The 19059-nt window shown below is 40.4% G+C and overlaps 1 protein-coding gene across 8 annotated transcripts in view; it reads right to left on the reverse strand.

Annotated features, from left to right (window-relative positions):
* LOC125447138 (CCR4-NOT transcription complex subunit 3-like) overlaps positions 1-19059 on the reverse strand; it is a 77683-nt gene that overhangs the window by 36010 nt on the left and 22614 nt on the right. For 5 of the 8 annotated variants that reach the window (XM_048521282.1, XM_059640485.1, XM_048521284.1 and 2 more), the window contains 6 exons: positions 11218-11285; positions 10262-10329; positions 7755-7829; positions 3802-3891; positions 1799-1927; positions 46-90 (listed from right to left, as the gene is read on the reverse strand). In XM_048521282.1, the coding sequence (XP_048377239.1) occupies positions 46-90; positions 1799-1927; positions 3802-3891; positions 7755-7829; positions 10262-10329; positions 11218-11242 (432 nt within the window). In that variant the 5' untranslated portion in view covers positions 11243-11285. Of the gene's footprint in view, positions 1-45; positions 91-1798; positions 1928-3801; positions 3892-7754; positions 7830-10261; positions 10330-11217; positions 11286-12453; positions 12637-19059 lie in introns of all 8 variants that reach the window. The other 3 variants (XM_048521283.1, XM_048521288.1, XM_048521289.1) reach the window with 3 other exon arrangements.

The following is a 19059-nucleotide window of genomic DNA, read 5'->3' on the forward strand; positions in this document are numbered from 1 at the left end:
TGTGTTTAAAAGAGATTCAAAATAAAATTAGCTGAACTGACTCACCTGCATATTTAATGTGTCTATCGTATTCTGAAATGAAAGACAGATCTTGAAAAAATAGGTTTGCACAATTAATTAGAATCCCTCTCCAAAAGTCAATATTTTACATAATTTACTTACAGGGCTGCTCATCAAAAGGCCTTATTAGACAGCAAGACAAGCAGGTCATACACTAATCTGCCATTTAGCTGTCAAGTCAGTAGGGAGATAATCGCAACTCAGATGGGTCTTGCAGCGCAGTGGTCTCCACCTTGGAGCCAGGAGGCCCAGGTTCAAATCCCACCTGCTCCAGTGGTGTGTCATAACATCTCTGATCAAGTTAATTAGAAAATATCACCCTATTTCTAGACCAGTAGATCCAAGTTCATGTGCCACCTGCCTGGGTTGTGTCATTACATGTCCAAACCAGCTAGTTAATTTTAGCAGAGTGGTGCAGCGAAAACATGCCGAGTCCATAATCCAGAGCTCAATGGGTTCAAATCATCCTCTGCTACTGCTCATTAGCCACAAAACAAAGCATTTGCTGCCTCTGCCATTAAATCTGATGGTCCAATGGCCTAATGCATTTGACTTTGGGGTGGATTGTGATGTTATCAGAATATTACAAGTTTGGATCCCGTTGTGATTGCTTTTTTTGGTACTCTTGCAGTGGTGACGTCCCTCTCTCTGAGCCAAAAGATCCAGATTCAAGTCCTACCTTTTCTCGGGGTGTCATTACATATCTGAACAGGTTGTTTACAATTATCTGTAGCTACAACATAGATGTGTCTTGTAGTGCAGAAGTAGTGACCTTACATCAGGGCCATTAGATCTGGGTTCAAGCCCCACCTGCCCGATATATGCTATAGTGTGTGTGAACAGGTTGATTAAAATAACTATAACTGTAAAGTTTCGTAGGCAAAGGACAAACCCCACGTCCCAACATACCAACTAGTCATGAAATCAGTGAAATTCAGTTTATCAACTCTCAGGCTATCCTCTTCAATTCCAGATTTGTGGAGTCTGTCTTTTTAATCCAATATTTCCATTGATCTGTATGTTTTAATAATTCCAGCTAATTAGAAGGCAACATAATAAGGATGATAACATAATAATGACACAGACCATTTAACTGTGAGTCAGCTAAATCCACCTAACATCCCTTGTGGACTCTGACTGATGGTTAGTTCATTACACCCTCCTCCATGCACGTTTTTTATTGGTTACTGCCCTCTGCAGCTGCACTTGTGGAAAGACAAGGGGACAGTGATTCCACTGACTAAGACTGCAGGTGAAGACATCTTGAATGACAGAAGCAACAAAACTGCCTCAGAACTGAGTGTGTTCTGGCACTACTGGCATCAGGCCTGTGCATAAAAACAACTTATATTTATGTAGTGCAAAACTTGGTAAAACTTGGTAAGGCATCCCAGGGAAAGTAGGAGGTAGCAATGAGGCCGAAGAAACTTGCAGGAGAAAAAAAATACAAGAAAACCAAGGATAAATAACATCAAAATGCAAAAAAAAAGAGAAAATAAAACAAGCAATCCACCCCACCCCCCACCAAAATTTAACAAAACGATGCAAATAAAGAAAAAGCAGAGAAAGAACCTAGTAGTGCTCCCAGCAAAGTAGGGCTTCATACCTCACCACATTACTTTTTCTTTTCGCTTACAATGTGTGGGTACTGGGAGCAACAGTGGACTTGTTGAGCTGGCCTGAGCTTTATCAGCAATGGCCCACTGAAAAGCATCTGGACTACACTGGCATCACTCACCGTCAGCCACTGACAGATTTCTTCCTTTTCCTTCTGTGCGGGATCCACCTTCGTTGCTGATCCCAGCCCTTCTTTAGAATAGGCTTTGGTCTTCGTTTCTCTTTCCACTATCTTGAACCTTTCCATTTGCTTTATAGAGAAGATTTAAATACTTAAACCATATATTGAGATTTAGAAACCACACTCTTCATTCTTTACACTCACTGCCACATATCAGCTGGCCAAATCAAGCCACAGGCTCTTTGGTGACTGGCTGATGGGGTTATACTTGCAATGAGGTGGTGAGTTTTCCTCCTTTCACTCAATAATCACAAAGCAACTTAGGACAAGACCATAAGAAGTAGGAGCAGAAGTAGGCCAGTCAACCCACTCAGTCTGCTCTGCCATTCAATGAGATCACAGTTGATTCAATAATCCTCAACTCCACTTTCCCAATTTTACGCTACAATCCTTGATTTCCTTACTGATTAAAAAATCTGAGAGTGACCCCTTACTCTGAGATTATGCTCTTTGGGCCTATACTCTCCCAAAACAGCAAACAATCTCTCTGCATCTATTCTATCAAGCGTCCTAAGAATTGTATATATTTTAATAAGGTCGCCTTTCATTCTTCTAAACTCAAATGAGTACAGGCCAATTTACACACAACCTCTTCTTGTAAGAAGATCCCTCCATATCCAGGGATCAACCTAGTTAAACTTCTCTGGACTGCTTTCCAAGGCTTATTTATCTTCCCTTAGCATAAAATGACCAAACAAATTCTCAATAGGTGGGGACAAGGGGTTAGAGTGTCAGGATGACACCCCACACTCAAAATTTAAACCTCTGGATATTATAGGAAACTTAGGTTGAGCCTGCAGTGGAACCAAAAACCTGGACACAGATACATATGTTATCATTGCAGTAACATATTAAACTCATCGGTTCCTTCAATAAAAAGCAAGCATTAAATTACATGCAAAAATTAAAGAATTCCCCTAGTTAAGGCTATCAAAATTCAGCATGTGACCATGTTTTTCACATGCATCACTGCAGTTAGTACTCAGCATCCAGGCGTTTTTGATCTTCTTCCCACACATTTCTGTTCTTTATCTCTCACGGTTTTAGTGAGATCTACAACAAAACCATAGTCTCCCAGTTTCGGTTTCCGTTTGTGACTTAAACTGACAATGATATGAACTAATGCATCCCTTTCACTATACTTCATATGAAAATGCAGGGACAAATCTGTGAGAATCTCCTGAGATCAGGCAGGAAGTAGGGTTTTGAACAGCGTGGGCTATTAAAAACATTTTTGGTCTGACAGAACTTGAATATTGCTGAAACATGACACACTTTGTTGAGGTTTTTTGACTTACAAAAAGTGGAAGACCAACATTTATGCTGAATTGAGAGAAGATGCTGACTGAATTGTTTTAAGTTCTACATTCTCCATTGCAATTTCTCAACCAATCAGCACTCTCCTCTCAATAAGCGTAAATGTTGGTTTCCCCCTTTATTGGTACGTTTGCAATTGTCCTGATGAATGCATGTCAAAAAACTTCAAGAAAATGAGTCTTGACACAGCAACACTCAAAAGTGAATTGTGTTAAATGCTACAGTAGGGAATAGGAATGAAGTACAGTTCAGTAAAAGATAATGAAGCAATGGCACAAAATGACCCAATATCAGAATAGCTGATGGGACTAAACGGAAGATATTTTTATGCAACAGCCAAAATGCAAGGAAAAAATGACAAAGTCCAGCACAAACAACAGCAGAGAGAAATTGACAAATTTTCTGGTTGACGCTATGCTCCAATCTACACCTTGCTGTTTGATGCAAACACAGAGTCAGAGTAAAGCAACAGGAAGATCTGCCAGAAAAAGCCCTGATCACCTGTAGTGGAGTAAGCACATGCTATTACGCAGAATGTATGATGTAAGTGTGGTACAGAACAGAAGGTACTCCAAACAATACGATTGAGCAATCAGGCACTGTAAAGTGCACCAATGGTACATTACCGTTTCAATTAGTTTTCGGTTTTCTTGTAGCTGCCTCTTGTCTTTGATTTCGTTGGAGGCCACCCATGTCTTTATTTGGTCTCGCAACCTCTGCAGACAGAACAGAACACAACACAACAAAGTTAAACCACTGGAGGAAAGAATGACATTAAACCTGTAGCCCTTGTATTCAAATCAATGCTTACAATAGACTGATCCAAGGCCCTTTCACGAAAAAGGAAGTATGCAAAGGCAGTGCATCAAGACTTTAAAGCTGAACAAAAAAATCAGATGAAACGGGTCTAACCGTGGGGGTTCCTGGGATAACAATTTCGTACTGGCATGACTACTTAGAAGTTTCCTTATTTGTATTTTTGTTTGAATGCCAATAATTTCCTGTGTGCTATTTTTAGCAAATGCATTAACACATTCAAAAATATTTCTGTGGTACTGTTTCAATGATGTCAGCATCTCATTTATTTTAATAAAGACATTCAACACTCACCTCAAAATATGCCTCCTTGAGTTGAGTTAGAAATTTAAATAAGCTGGATTTAAGGTAACAAAAACTAGTTCTATAATGTCAGATTCCTTTCTAATCTACGTACACTGACTTTAAGAGGCAGTATTTATTGAAAAAGTTTCAAATAGGTTCAAAAAGTTGTTTCAAACTTTACATTTTATTCTCCTCTTTGACGGTGAAGCTATGAGAGAAAATATAACCAGATCAATGCTTCGATATGAACCGTAAATTAATTTTACTACTTTTGAAAGATTATTCAGTCATTAACTTTACCTGTTTATTAAATCCATTTCCAATTCGATTCTAATTCCCCAAAACAACTAGATCTGTCACCCAGAGGCTGCAGAGCAGTGAGTGAGGCCTCAAAAGCTGCAGATGGAGCACCTTAGCACAACTCAGCAGCCTCTGATACACATGAAGACAATGTGTCCAAGAGAACACAGAATGGTGAGGGGCTGCTCTGTTGTGTCACAGTTCACCATTTCTGACAAAGGTCAAGTGATTAATACTCTCCTCAGGAGCGTGAATCTCTACTACAGTCTAACAAAGGAACCCCTTTTGTGATGTGCCTAGCAGTTTGTCCCATTATTGTGTTCTCCTTTTCAGCTTTTAATTTTATTTTTCATTAGTAACATGCGGTCTAACATAATGACAACTTTATGTTTTGGAAGCAAACTAAGAAGGCAATGCTATAAAATTAAGTATATGTCACATTTAAAGGAGACTGTTTAACTCGACCAGCTTGTCACCTGACTCTGCCATTTTTGTTGGAATCTTGCTTACTGTGCCTAAAATAGCTGCTAAATTTACCAATAATACATCGTATATAAAGTGTGAAAACAATTTTCCTCCCCAGATAAAAGTTGGAACTGACAGGGGTAAGAAGTAACCATGACTACCCCTGAAACAGGGCAGCATTTGACCAACTATGCAATGAAGGAATTAGGGGAATCTCTCTGCTGGTTGGTGTGATATATAGCGCAATGAAAGATTGTTGTGGTCATTAGATGTCAATTATATCAGTTTCAAGATATCCTCACAGCGTTCCTCGCAACAGGTTCTCAAACCAACCATCTTCAGCTACTGTATCATTGACCTTCCCTCTACTACTTTTCATTAGATGTTGTTCAGATACTGAAGCAGTCCATGTTCAAATACAGCAAGATGTGGACGTCTTTCAAGCTTGGGCTGAAAAATAGCACACAACATTCATACCATGCACGTGCTGGAGAATGGCCACGTCCTACCTGAGATATTTCAGATGTTGGTGTGTTCACCAAGCTGGAACGTTTGCTGGCAGACGTTTTGTCCCCTTACTCGGTGACATCCTCAGTGCTGTGGAGCCTCCTATGAAACGCTGTTAGCTTGTGCCGATTTAAATTTATATGGTCTGGTTTTTACTGCATCCGGTAGGTGCCGATTCCAGCTGTGCGTTGTAATGGTCGGTATATTGGATCTAACTCAACGTATTTGTTGATGGAGTCCATGGATGAATTCCAAGCCTCCAAGAACTCTCTGCTTGTCTTCTGTTTGGCTTGTCTGATGGTAGTATTGTCCCAGTTCAAAGAGCGGTATTTCTCGTCTGTGTGTACTGAAACCAAGAGCATCTGGTCGTGTTGTTTAATTGCTAGCTGGTGTACAAGGTCTTTACTAGGAATGGATACCCCCACAGCTTCATACACAGATGCCTAGCCAACAGACAATACAACCAGGACACACTAAAACATGAAACAATAACCACTAAAACATGAAACAATAACCACCATACCATATATAAAAAACACCTCAGAATTGACAACCAGACTACCCAGACCTTTAGGAATCATGACAGCACACAAACCAGCAGGCATACTAAGACAGCAACTGACCAGGATTAAATACCCAATAGATACTATGGACAGGGTGAATGTAGTTTATAGGATATCATGCGGAGACTGCACAAAACACTACGTGGGACAAAGGCAGTTAACTAGCAACCCCATCCATGAACACCAGCTAGCAATTAAACAACACGACCAGATGCTAAAATAATAAAATGTGAGGCTGGATGAACACAGCAGGCCAAGCAGCATCTCAGGAGCACCTGAGATGCTGCTTGGCCTGCTGTGTTCATCCAGCCTCACATTTTATTATCTTGGAATTCTCCAGCATCTGCAGTTCCCATTATCTCTCACACGACCAGATGCCCTTGGTTTCAATACACACAGATGAGGAAAAAAAACCACACTTTCAATTGGGACAGCACTACTATCCTAGGACAAGCCAAACGGACGACAGCTAGAGAATTCTTGGTGGCTTGACATTCATCCTCAAACTCCATCAACAAACACATTGAATTAGATCCGATATATCCATTATTACAACGCACAGCCGGAATCGGCACCTACCCGATGCAGTAAAAACCAGGCCATATAAATTCAAATCGGCACAAGATAACAGTGCTTCACAGGAGGCTCCACAGCACTGAGGATGTCACCGAATAAGGGGATAAAACGTCTGCTATCAAATGTCCCAGCTCAGTGAACATACCAACATCTACAACCAGCACCCGAGATACAAATCTTCACTCAAACCCTGAGAGACATTTCAATCTTCTCCCCAACGGTAATACCATCACTGAATCCCCTAGCATTAACATTCTGGAGGTTACTATTAACTAGAACTGAATTGGACCAGACATATAAATATTGTGGCTACATGAGAAGACCAGAATTCTGAAGTGAGTATTTCATCACTTGACTCCATAAAACCTGTCCACCATCTACAAGACACAAATCAAGAATGTGATGGAATACTTTCTACTTAACTGTATGCATGCAGCTCCTACAAGAAACTTGACAACACATAATGAGAATGCTTTCTGTTTGATCAGCAGCCTAGCCACCAACTTAAACATTCATTGCCCCAGTGCTGACATACAATGGCAACAAGTGTGTACCATCTACAGGATACATAGCAGTATCGCACCAAGGCACCTTTGACAGCATTTTCCAAAACCCACAACTCTCTACCACATGGAAAGAAAGGGCAGCAAACATATGTGAAGACTCCCACTTACATGTTCCTCTCCAAGTCATACATACAACCCTGACTCGGAAATACATCAGCTTTTTTTATTGTCACTGGATCATAATCCTGCAACTCTCTTCCTCAATAGCATTATGGGAATGCCCACACCAGATGGACTGCAGAATTCAACTTGGCAGCTCAGTCCCACTTTCTCAACAGCATTATGGATGGTAAACAGAAGCTTCCCTTGCCAGCAACGGTCACAGTTAAAGAATTAAAGAAGGTATCAAATTTTGGAGTAAGGAAACAATATTTTCACTAACAGACAGGTTGTTTTGAAGCATTCAGCTGAGTAAATGCAGTGACCTGCTTGCATATTACTCCAACTGGTACAGTCACATATCTGCAAACAAAATCCTTCACTTTGGGCCCTCCCTCTCACCTGTAGTTTTTTAATTTCTTTCTTCAGGTCAGCTTCATATTTTTCCTTCTGATTGGCGTTCGCTGCACTGTGAACCTGTTTATAAGAAAATGCCATTAAAATGGGCATTGTTGTCATTGCTAATCAAACCTTTAATGGTATGCGTCACTACCTCAGAATTCAGGTTTGCTCTATGAAGTAGGATGAACTGAATCATATTCTTGACAACCTAGGTTGAGCCATCAAGACTCTGCTTACAGCAGATCACTGGCCTTCCATGTCCGAAGTATGGAATTGATCGACTCAGTTTCCTGTCTATTCATCTGTCATATGATAAAAACCTCAACTGGGTTATTTAAGAAATTAAGGTTAAAAATAATTTTCAGTACTTCAGTACAGCCAATGTCTCTTAACCAATATCTAAGCTTTCCAGCTGGATTACCTCCTCAGTCATTCAATTTCTGCAAACACTGCTTTTCTGTCTAAAACTCACAACGTGGATCCTTTAAATGGCATGAAGCTGTCATACTGACAGTTTGGAAGCTCACGTCACATTCACTGCACCAAAGCTTGAATTGTCAGTACCTAGGTAGTTAATCACTCACTTTGCTGTATAGTTCACTAGCATGCTGTGTGAATTGATAATAAACTTTATATTCAGCGACTGAGTTTGGATTATTTTACTGGCCTTAATAATTAGAAGGATATTTGCTCACATCCATACTGGACAGCAACCTTCCAGTTATGTTATGAAGGGAAACCCAATAAATGAGATCCTACTAGTCACAATCCACATTGTAACAGCAGCATGGTGGCTAAATGGTTAGCATTGTTGTCTCACAGCGCTCGGGGCCCAGGTTTAATTCCACCTTTGGACAATTGTCTATGTGGAGTTTGCACATTCTCCCTGTCTGCGTGGCCTTCTTCCTAGTGCTCTGGTTTCCTTCCACGGTCCAAAGATGTGCAGGTTACGTGGACTGGCCATGCTAAATTGCCCACAGTAGCCAGGGACGTGCAGGCTAGGTGGATTATCCATAGGAAATGCAGGGTCACAGGGATGAGGTAATGGAGGTGGGTCTGGACAGGATGTTCTTCGTATAGTTGGTGTGGATTCGATAGGCTGAATGGCCTGCTTCCACACCGTTGGGATTCTGAAGCACTTTGGACCCTCAAACTCGCTATCATTGCTACTTACCTGCCATCAATTTACAGATTATAGAAGTTTTCCTGATTCTATACAAGTTAGGAAAGGATAAACTTCATTCTACATCAGGCAGTAACATTTAGTGTTACTGGAAGGAAAGCTTGGAAGTCTTAGCATGTTGAGTACATGTAAAATTACTAACATTGGTAAATGGAAAATGAATTAATCACGAAGCATAGACTCAACAAATTATACCAGAGTTAATAAAAGTGAAAAGAGCCTCCAAATATCATCACACAAAAACATAAAGATAATAGGCACTCGTAATAGGTGAGGAGCTAGTTCTGCCAGTTCAGCAGCCCTCTGCAATTCTGTGGCATCAACATTTATTCATTCAACAGAGGACTGAACACTACAAACAAAATGCTGTTTTAACAACTCAAACTAATCTTTCTGCCCTCAGATCTCATAATCTCACCGTCATTGGGTAAGGTCCCACACCATAATGTCAAGCCCAGATTGGAGAAGAGAAAAAGGGTGAAGTTTAAAAAAAAGAAAGAAAAGAGTTTAGATTTAAGACAACTGAAAGAAAGATGATGACAAAGGAGATGAAGAAGACCTGGACTCAGCAATAATGGTGCCCTTTGCCCTCGAAGCGCAACATTTGATCATCACAGGGCAACTGCAAAATCTAACAGGGGTGAAGAACACCCTACACATGCTTGGAATTGTCTCCAGAGATTCTTGTCATCACTAATTTTTCCTTCATCAAACTAAACTTGGTTGAAATATACACTAGCTTTTGCGTTCAATATGCTGACAAATTTCCTTTTTATAGTCACCAAAGAGATTCCTTCAAGCATGGTAACACTTCCCTCTGCAGCATTGTGTATATAGTTTAGTTTCTTTAATAGAAAAAAATCACTGCTACAATGTTAATTCTGTTTTACAGCAACAAAAAAACACATAAATTGTACCTTGACGTTATGGGATAGGAATATGAGAAAATGCTGCTACAAAGTCTGCATGTGAGTAAGCGGTTAATTGTCAAAAATATGTAAAAATTTCAAAAATCATAATCCTTCATGAAGGATATTTGAGAAAGTGGGACAAAAGTGCCCTCCGATGGAAAGGGATGACTGGATGGACATAATCAAGATTTCTGCTGGCAAACTAATTGCATCTTAGTTTTGCTGTTGAGGGCACACAAATATATGAGTTTAGCGGGAAATGTAAAATCTTTAATGGCTTGTTCTGTTAAAAATGGGAAACCATGGAAACAATCACACTGACAGAAAACAAGTACATCAGCATGTGAATAAGCTAGAGGAATCTGATCTCAACATGCCGCAAAATGGAAACAGCCAACTTTGACCAATTCTACCTTTTGCCAGATGTCTTCAAAGGTTTCTACACCTTCACTGACTTTCTTCAGACAGCGGTCAATTTCCCCTGCATGACAGCAAATTGAAGTAGTTAACGTTCCTTTTGAATTTCAGTATCCACTGTGCACTCATATGGCTAATTATATTTTACATTAACCTTAAAACTAATGGGAAAAAATCTTTAGTGAAACAAAGAACTGTGGATGCTAGAGATTTGAAGCAAAAACAGAAATCGCTGATGAAACTCAGCAATTCTACATCTGTGGGAAGAAAGTAGGGTTAATGCTTTGTGTTCAGCGATTTTACCCCTAATCAAACACTTAAAGGAAACATTTGGATAAACCAGATACACACAGCCACACTATAAATATACACTTCCTCATTTTATTGAAAAAGTCCATTGTCCTTTGAAAGTTTAGAAACGCAGACATATTCCACAGTGTCCTAATAACGAAAACTCTTATGCATATCACGTTTCTCTTCATTGGAACATAAATAATTCTCATTTCCTCACTGCTCCTTCCTCTCAAAATCTCTGTGCCCCTGTCCACATTACTCCCCCACTCGTAGTTACAGCACTATCTCCTCACTGCTTCCTTAACCCCTGCTCACTATCTTTCACCCCCTCCTCACTGTCCCTGTATTCTTAGATATTTCCCAGAGCCCTTGGGTTTACTTCAAAGCCCACATTTGAAAACTAAGGATTTAGCATTTGTACCAAAAATAGTGCGTTGGAAAATTTCAGCAGGTCAGGTAGAGGGACAGAGAAACAGTTAACATTTTGAATCTGATATTACCCTTCTTCAGAACTGTTATCTGAATATTTTAACATTCAGGTACGCAAACATCACATGCAAGATTTCAGATCAGAGAGACAGGAATCAGAATGACCGCACTGAATGTGTTAATATGCTCCTTTCCCAACAAAGTACAATGATCCATACTGATCTCTTACCTTGCAATTTCCTTTTATCAGCCATGACTGAACGACCAGTCAATGCCTTAAAACCATGCTCCAGAGCGCTGAAACAAGTAAAGAATTTGAAATCAGTAACCGCGGAAAACATTTAAAAAATGAGCATTAGGATTAGGCCCAATGCAGAAATTTAAACAAACAACTATGACACACACAGCAGAGACATAACCCAGACACAACTGTGACACAGGAATAGCTCTGCATAATGTATCAGATTGGACAATGTGTCAGATTGTAACAAACAGACAGCCCAACACACTGCAACATAGACACTAGAGGCCAGCACTGTGCAATCAACACACACTACAAGCTGATACTGGAACACACTGTAACAGACACAATTCAACACACTAACTGAACACAGAGAAACAGGCACACAACTCTGAAATCTCACAAACATAGACACTGCTTTATTTAAAAAGTAGGAGCTGCTTTAGACTGCTTAGAGACATCTTAAATTGCTCTACGTCAATGCAAAAAGTGATTGTCAAGACAGCAAATACTGCAACAGTTTGCAAATCAGACAGATCCCGCAAAAAGAAATTAGATCTTCATTGAGGGAAGAACATTGGCCAAGGCACCATGAGGACACCCTGACCATCTTCACTACTTCATAAGACTTTTCACGTTCACCGAAATCACCAGAGTAGGAAGATAAGAACTTAGCAATGCATCAGGTGCCAGGTCAGGTTATTTGTTTGAGTCTTCAAGCAGGGCTTTAACGTACAAACTTCAGCCTCACAGACATGAGTTCTACCACTGAAACATTGTGATAGTCCATTGGGTTGCCTGCCATGATTAGATGAAAATAGGAGTTAGTAGGGCGATTACACTTAGGGAAAGAGATTACACACAGGCATTGATGGAAGAGGTTTTCAATCAGGCATACTCTAACGGAGAAAAGGTTTAACATGTTTGGTACTGATGTACAAATCAAATGCTCCATAACACTGGTCTATACTGTAAAGCCGCGAGAGAGGTGACTTGGAAACTGCACATATAGGTTTGAATCTCATGCAGAACACGACTGTTTATAACTGGAAGGGGACGATGAAAACAGAAGGAGGGTCTGTCTCCTGGGATTTGGTAATCAATCCGGGGAATCAACTGCATCATAAACCTGCAATATGATGCGGCCTGAGTCTCATTAATTGATTTTTTCCAACTTTTACAATGGATCTCATCTAAACTCTGTAACTAAACGAGAGCACTGACCTTCTGCCAGGTGACTAGTACTTTTATCTTTCATTCCCTTCGTCCTTCGGTTAGCTTTATACCATAAATGCTGAGTTAGTCTCAGTTATGCACTCAACTTCAGATTGCACAGGCATCATAACATATTCAGTATTTCTGGGGCATCTTGATCAGATACAGTTTTCTACAATTTTCATACAATCACTGAAATAAAGAAAAATGGACACATATATTCTCTGCAAAGATTTATCCACCCAATCCCATAATTATGCCTTTTTTCTGTAGCCCTACAAAAAAAACTTCTCCAAATAATTGTCTAAAACGTTCTTAAAAACCACAATTGAAGCTGCATTTATCATCGTCTCAGACAATGCATTCCAGATCTTAAATATGCACCATACATATGACATATGTACAATACCAGGTACATAAACCAAATCTAATTGCAGGTCTTTTTGAGACCTGAGTTTCTCCAGTAATTTCTGCTTTTAATTCAGATCATCTGTTCTTTGTTTTATTGCAGGTCCCTTCAATTGTTCATAAGCAACAGACTGGCTCAATTAACCGCCAAATGCAGAACTCAAAATCCAAAATACAACATCTACTGTTGGATGTGATTTTACAGTTTGGTTGCATTTGCTGAGCAGTTCTGAATATGCTAGCAGCTGCATAACAATCAATTTAGACAATCAGTTGAGCTCATAACATGGTTCACTTACATTTCTTATGCAGGGACCTGTCAGCTGCAAATACAAGGAATATGTTCTAAACTTGCATTTTCTGTGAATTACCTGGAGCTTGAGGAACATGTTGCCTTCTCCATGGCCAACATCTGAGCCAATCACTGTCAGGCTAGCAATCAAATAGCGTCCTTTCTCCTCTAGTATAAATTGTTATGATGATTTGAAATTTTGAATTCTTGTGTTATTCTGTGGCTGACATGACAAAAACCTTTGGCAACATGTCTCTCTTAACATTACATATGTTATAACCAGTCATTTTAACATTGAGAGATCATAATTATGCTATGTGAAGGCAAACAATTCGACAAGTAAGTGTTCCTTTCGAATGATTTCTTGATCCCAACAACTAAATTCTGAGCAATTATATGTAATGAACTAATTGATCAGAGAGTACTCATTCCTAATGAATTAAAATAACTGAATAAATAATTTAGTTTTGGGGGCCGCATGTTAGGAAGGATATTGTTCTGATGGGTTATAGTAGGGGTAAGGCACTTCACAGTTAACAAGGGACAGAGAAGCTCAGGTTGTTCTCCATAGATCAGAGATTTTGATGAAGGAGTTCAACATCATGAATGATTTTGAGCAAACAAGAAAAAAATGTCTTCAGTAGTAGAAGGATCTGGATACAGATTTAAGAAGGTTAACAAAGAACCAGAAATCACAAGGAATTTTTTTCCATATAATAAAGATGTCATAATTTATAACATACAGTGTAAACTGACCTTACTTCTGAGATAAGGGCTAAAGTGGGGTTGTTCCTTGATGACTGCACAATGAATCAGCACTATTCTCGACTCTGTCCAAATGCAGCAAGATTTGGACATCCAAGTTTGGGCTGATAAGTGGTAAATAACACATCTGTCACACAAGTGCCAAGCAATGACCATCTCCAGTAAGAGAGACTCTAACCATCACCCTATGACCTTCAGTGGAATTACCATTACGAAATCTCCCAATCTCGACATTCATGCAGTTATCATTGACCAGAAAATGCACTGAACCAGCCATACAAGTCCTGTGGCTACAAGAGTATATCCAGGCTAGGAATACTACAGCAAGTAATTCAACTCTCAACCTCCCAAAGAACAAGTCAATGGCATGATGGAATACTCCCCACTTGCCTGGATAAGTTCAGATCAGCAACACTGAAGAAGCTTGACACCATCCAGGACAAAGTAGCCCGCTTGATTGATACATCCTCATTCATTCATTCATTCGTTCATTCATTCATTCATTCCTTCCTTCCTTCCACCACTGACACTCAGTAGTAGCAGTGTGTACCATTTACAAGATGCCCTGCAGAAAGTCACCAGGACTCCTCTGAACGTATATCCCAAACACACGACCACTCCCATCAAGGAAACAGAAAATACCATCACCTGCGAGATTCCTCATCAAGCCACGCATTACCCTGGTTTGGAAATATATCGCCATTCCTTCAAAGTCTGTGTGCAAAATCCTGCAACTCCCTCCCCAACACTATGGGTGTACCGACAACAAACAAACTGCAGCAATTTAATGCAGAACTTGACAGTCAAAATCCCATAAAGAGAATCTAGATGACTGGCTCTGGTGACATTCAATGAGGGAAAGTGTTGGCTAAGATACTGAAACAACTCCTCTGTTCTTCTTCATAGGATCAATTACAGTCATCTGACTGGATAGAAAGGAAGACAATAAAGTGTGGAGCTGGATGAACACAGCAGGCCAAGGAGCAGCTTAGGAGCACAAAAGCTGACGTTTAGGGCCTAGACCCTTCATCAGAAAAGGGGGAGGGGGGAAAGGGTTCTGAAATAAAAAGGGAGAGAGGGGGAGGAGGATCGAAGATGGAGAAGATAGGTGGCGAGGGGGCAGACAAGTTAAAAGGGGCACGGATGGAGCCAGTAGAGGTGAGTGTAGGTGGAGAGGCAGGGAGGGGATATGTCAGTCTGGGGAGGACAGACAGGTCAAGGGGGCGGGATGAGGTTAGTAGGTAGGAAATGGAGGTGCGGCTTGAGGTGGGAGGAGGGGATAGGTGAAAGGAAGGTCAGGTTAGGAAGGCGGGGATGAGCGGGGCTGGTTTTGGGATGCAGTGGAGGGAGGGGAGATTTTGAAGCTTCCAATGCATCCCAAAACCAGCCCCGCTCATCCCCGCCTTCCTAACCTGTCCTTCCTCTCACCTATCCCCTCCTCCCACCTCAAGCCGCACCTCCTTTCGCTACCTACTAACCTCATCCCGCCCCCTTGACCTGTCCGTCCTCCCCGGACTGGCCTATCCCCTCCCTACCTCCCCACCTACAGTCGCCTCTACTGGCTCCATCCACGCCCCTTTAACTTGTCTGTCTCCTCTCCACCTATCTTCTCCTCTATCTATCTTCGATCCGCCTCCCCCCCTCCCGATTTATTTCAGAACCCTTTCCCCCTTCCCCTTTTCTGATGAAGGGTCTAGGCCCGAAACTTCAGCTTCTGTGCTCCTAAGATGCTGCTTGGCCTGCTGTGTTCATCCAGCTCCACAGTTTGTTATCTCGGATTCTCCAGCATCTGCAGTTCCCATTATCTCTGTTACAATCTTGGATAGAATGGATGTCAGTTTCAACATTTCATCTCAAACTTGAAGTCAATGCAGGCTCAAGTAAAAACTGTCGATGTGGGCTAATATCTAAACCAAAGGAATATGGTTCAAACATTACATCCAAAAAACATCACTGCAGGTATTCCTCAGCAAAGCTTCCACAGCCCAGCCACTGAAAACTGTTTCATCAATCATCATCACTCTCACATTAGGTCAGGAGTTGGACTATCAGCTGACAAGTCCATTCAGAATCCTTCCATGAATGAACATATTATGGATGCGAACATTTCAGGGCAGTAAAACTATGATGCTGCTCATGATGTACAGAAGATCCTACAGGATTTCAGGTCTTTAAAAGATATCAATGCCATTCTGGATACAGTCAAACTATCAGAAGACAGGCTGACCATGGTTCGCGCTCCAGCATTTCCTATCCCAGCCTTCCCAAATTGCCGAGATGTTCACTGGTCATCCTGGAAAGTTGGTGCCTCTTAAGGAGACCATCAAAAACTTTCAAATAACCCTTCAAGGTCAATATGACCACGTGATTGAGCAGTCCATTTACATTACTGGTTCAACTGAAGAAGCAATTGCTAACAGAAGTGGTTGATTGTATTATGACCTGCATGCAATCGTTTCAGATGTATTGCCACCTTGAAAAATATCAAAATGCTATTAATATTTCTACTTCAGAAGATGGAAAATAAAAACTGCCTGAATGTAGAATATCAAACCTGCCCAGCAAGAAACAATTATTGGTTAATGTGGAATCTTAAGTTTGTAACTGCACCATATGATACAATAAATTTGACAATAAAAAAAAGTGAGCCAACCCACTCCAGCTTACCACCAGGACCTAGAAAAAAGCATCACTGGATTGGAATACCGGAACTCTACATGTAATAAAAATTGAGAGAGCACCATTTCAATTTACTATGTGCTAAAAACACTCAACATTTTAAAATTATTTGAGTAAATGCAGCAAACTTAAAAGGCAATGTCTTCACATCGACACTTTACAAATCTGTAATTTGTGTGCATCTGTAACAGGCTGTTGTCAGTATTTCTTTTCTCCAATTAATCTTGATTCTAGACTTATAATAATAGTCATACAGTAGAGATTTATGTTTTCTCTAAAGCATATAAATGGAGAAGCATTTAAGTGTATGTTACATTCTTAGCTGATAGTTCAACAACAGGAAAGTTTCAAATTAACAGGAAGTTCAGCGATACCAAATTTTCCACAGTTCAATGATAACCTTATCTGCCTTGCATTAAGCTTAAACAGATAAGATTCTTGTATTTTTTACTCTTCACAAAAACTGGCCTCACAGCTGAAATACTGGCCTGGACCAATGGCCCATACAACCACAATTTTAATTTGCATAACACTTTTATTGTTGAAAAGCATTCCAGTGAAATTATATATTCTGACACAGTTTATACAAGAATCTGTGACATTGAACCAAGATATATCCACATAAACAAACTGCCTGACAATGGCTTCATTCAGATGGATACCATTCATTTGCTTTGGGTGCGTGTACTCTATTTACAAAGTAGTGAAGAGCACTGTTAGAAAAATTGCTTAACTTAAAGTTTGATTTATATTTTGTATTGTGTGTTAAAGAGAAGGGGGATGGGAGTATAGCTTTATTTCTGACAGTTGCTCTTGTCAGGTTGGCTGGAAGCCTGCTGGCCAGTTTGTTTACATTCATTTTTAATGAGATTTTTCAATTCTTAAAATGAAGTGATACGGGCTAGTAGTTTCGGACTTAAAAAAAGAGACATACAGCAAAGAAAATGTACACTGCAACCAGGAACCTCTCAATCTTCTTTGCTCTAATGAAAACAGCACCAACCTATCTAACCTCTTTTCAGAGCTGAAACGCTCCCAGTTGAGGCAACTTCCGGCTTACTGCATCCTCTCTCACACAATCGTATCCTTCCTCTACACTGGTGATCATAATTGCACGCAGTCCTCCAGCTGCGGCCTAACTCATATCTTACACAGCTCCATCATAACTACCAATGTCTTGACTAACAAAAGCAAAAATCCCAATATTTAACCACCTCAAACACGTGTTGCCTTCAAGGTTCTGTGGACACACACACCAGGGCACTTCTGACCCTCTGCACCTGCTAGGGTCTCACCATTTTTTGTATCATCCCTGGCCTTGTTAGTCTTCCCAAAAGGTATCACCTCACACTTTTCAGGATTAAATTCCACTCGCCCATAATTCAGCCCATATGACCAGCCTGTCAATACAATTCTGTACTGTAATGTTTACCTCTTCGCTATTTACTATGCCACCAATTTTTGTGTCATTTGCAAACCTACCAATTAAACCTCCTACATTCACGTCTAGATCATTAATACGCTGTAAAAACAGTAAAGGATCCAGCACCAAGCCTTGCATTCACCACTGGATACAAGCTCCTAGTCACAAAAATAACTCGTCAACTATTATACCCCGCCTTCTGCTGCTGCTAAGTCAATTCTGGATCCAAATTGTCAAACTGCCCTGGATCCCATGGGCTCTTGCTTTATTGACCAGTCTACCATGTGAAGCCCTGGCAAAACCATTACCAAAATCTATGCAGACTACATCCACTGCACAACCCTCATACACACATCCAGTCACCTCCACAAATCACTGAATCAAATCTATCAGGCATGATCTCCCCCTAAATAATGTCATGTTTCATTAATCTTTGACTCTCCAAGTAGAGATTAATTATGTCCCTCAGAATTTCTTTTCAAGAGTTTTGCTACCACTTAGATTCAAATCACTGGCCTATGGATCTCTGAGAAATCTACACCACCCTTCTTGAACAAGCCATCCTCCAACTGTCTGGCACCAATCTGTCCAGTGAGGATTTGAAAATTAATTTCAAAGCCCCTGCAATTTCCTCCCTGCTTTCCTCAGCAGTATGGAATATATCGCAGCTGGGCCTGAGGAGTCCACTAACAGCTCCTCCAGCTCAATTTGTGCAAGTATATCACACTCCTTTTCCACAACTTTGATACATGCATAATTTTTCTTTATTGTGAATACAGATGTAAAAGATTAATTAAAACTTCACTAATGTCTTCCAGTTCTACCCACAGTTTGACATTTCAATCTCTATTGGGAGTGGAAGAACAAATGTTAAATTCCCTAATAAGAAATCCAGCAAGTCTACTGGAAACTGATGTTTTTGGAACTAATGTTTGTGTTACATTTTAAGCAACAGAGTTTATTTTTAGTTTGTTTTAGGTTCCTTGGGAGATCAGCTAGGCCAGCATTTACTGCCCATCCCTATTGCCCTGGAGAAGGTGATGGTTAG

The sequence above is a fragment of the Stegostoma tigrinum genome, chromosome 38, assembly GCF_030684315.1.
Source record: "Stegostoma tigrinum isolate sSteTig4 chromosome 38, sSteTig4.hap1, whole genome shotgun sequence".
In the NCBI taxonomy this organism is placed as follows: Eukaryota; Metazoa; Chordata; class Chondrichthyes; order Orectolobiformes; family Stegostomatidae; genus Stegostoma; species Stegostoma tigrinum.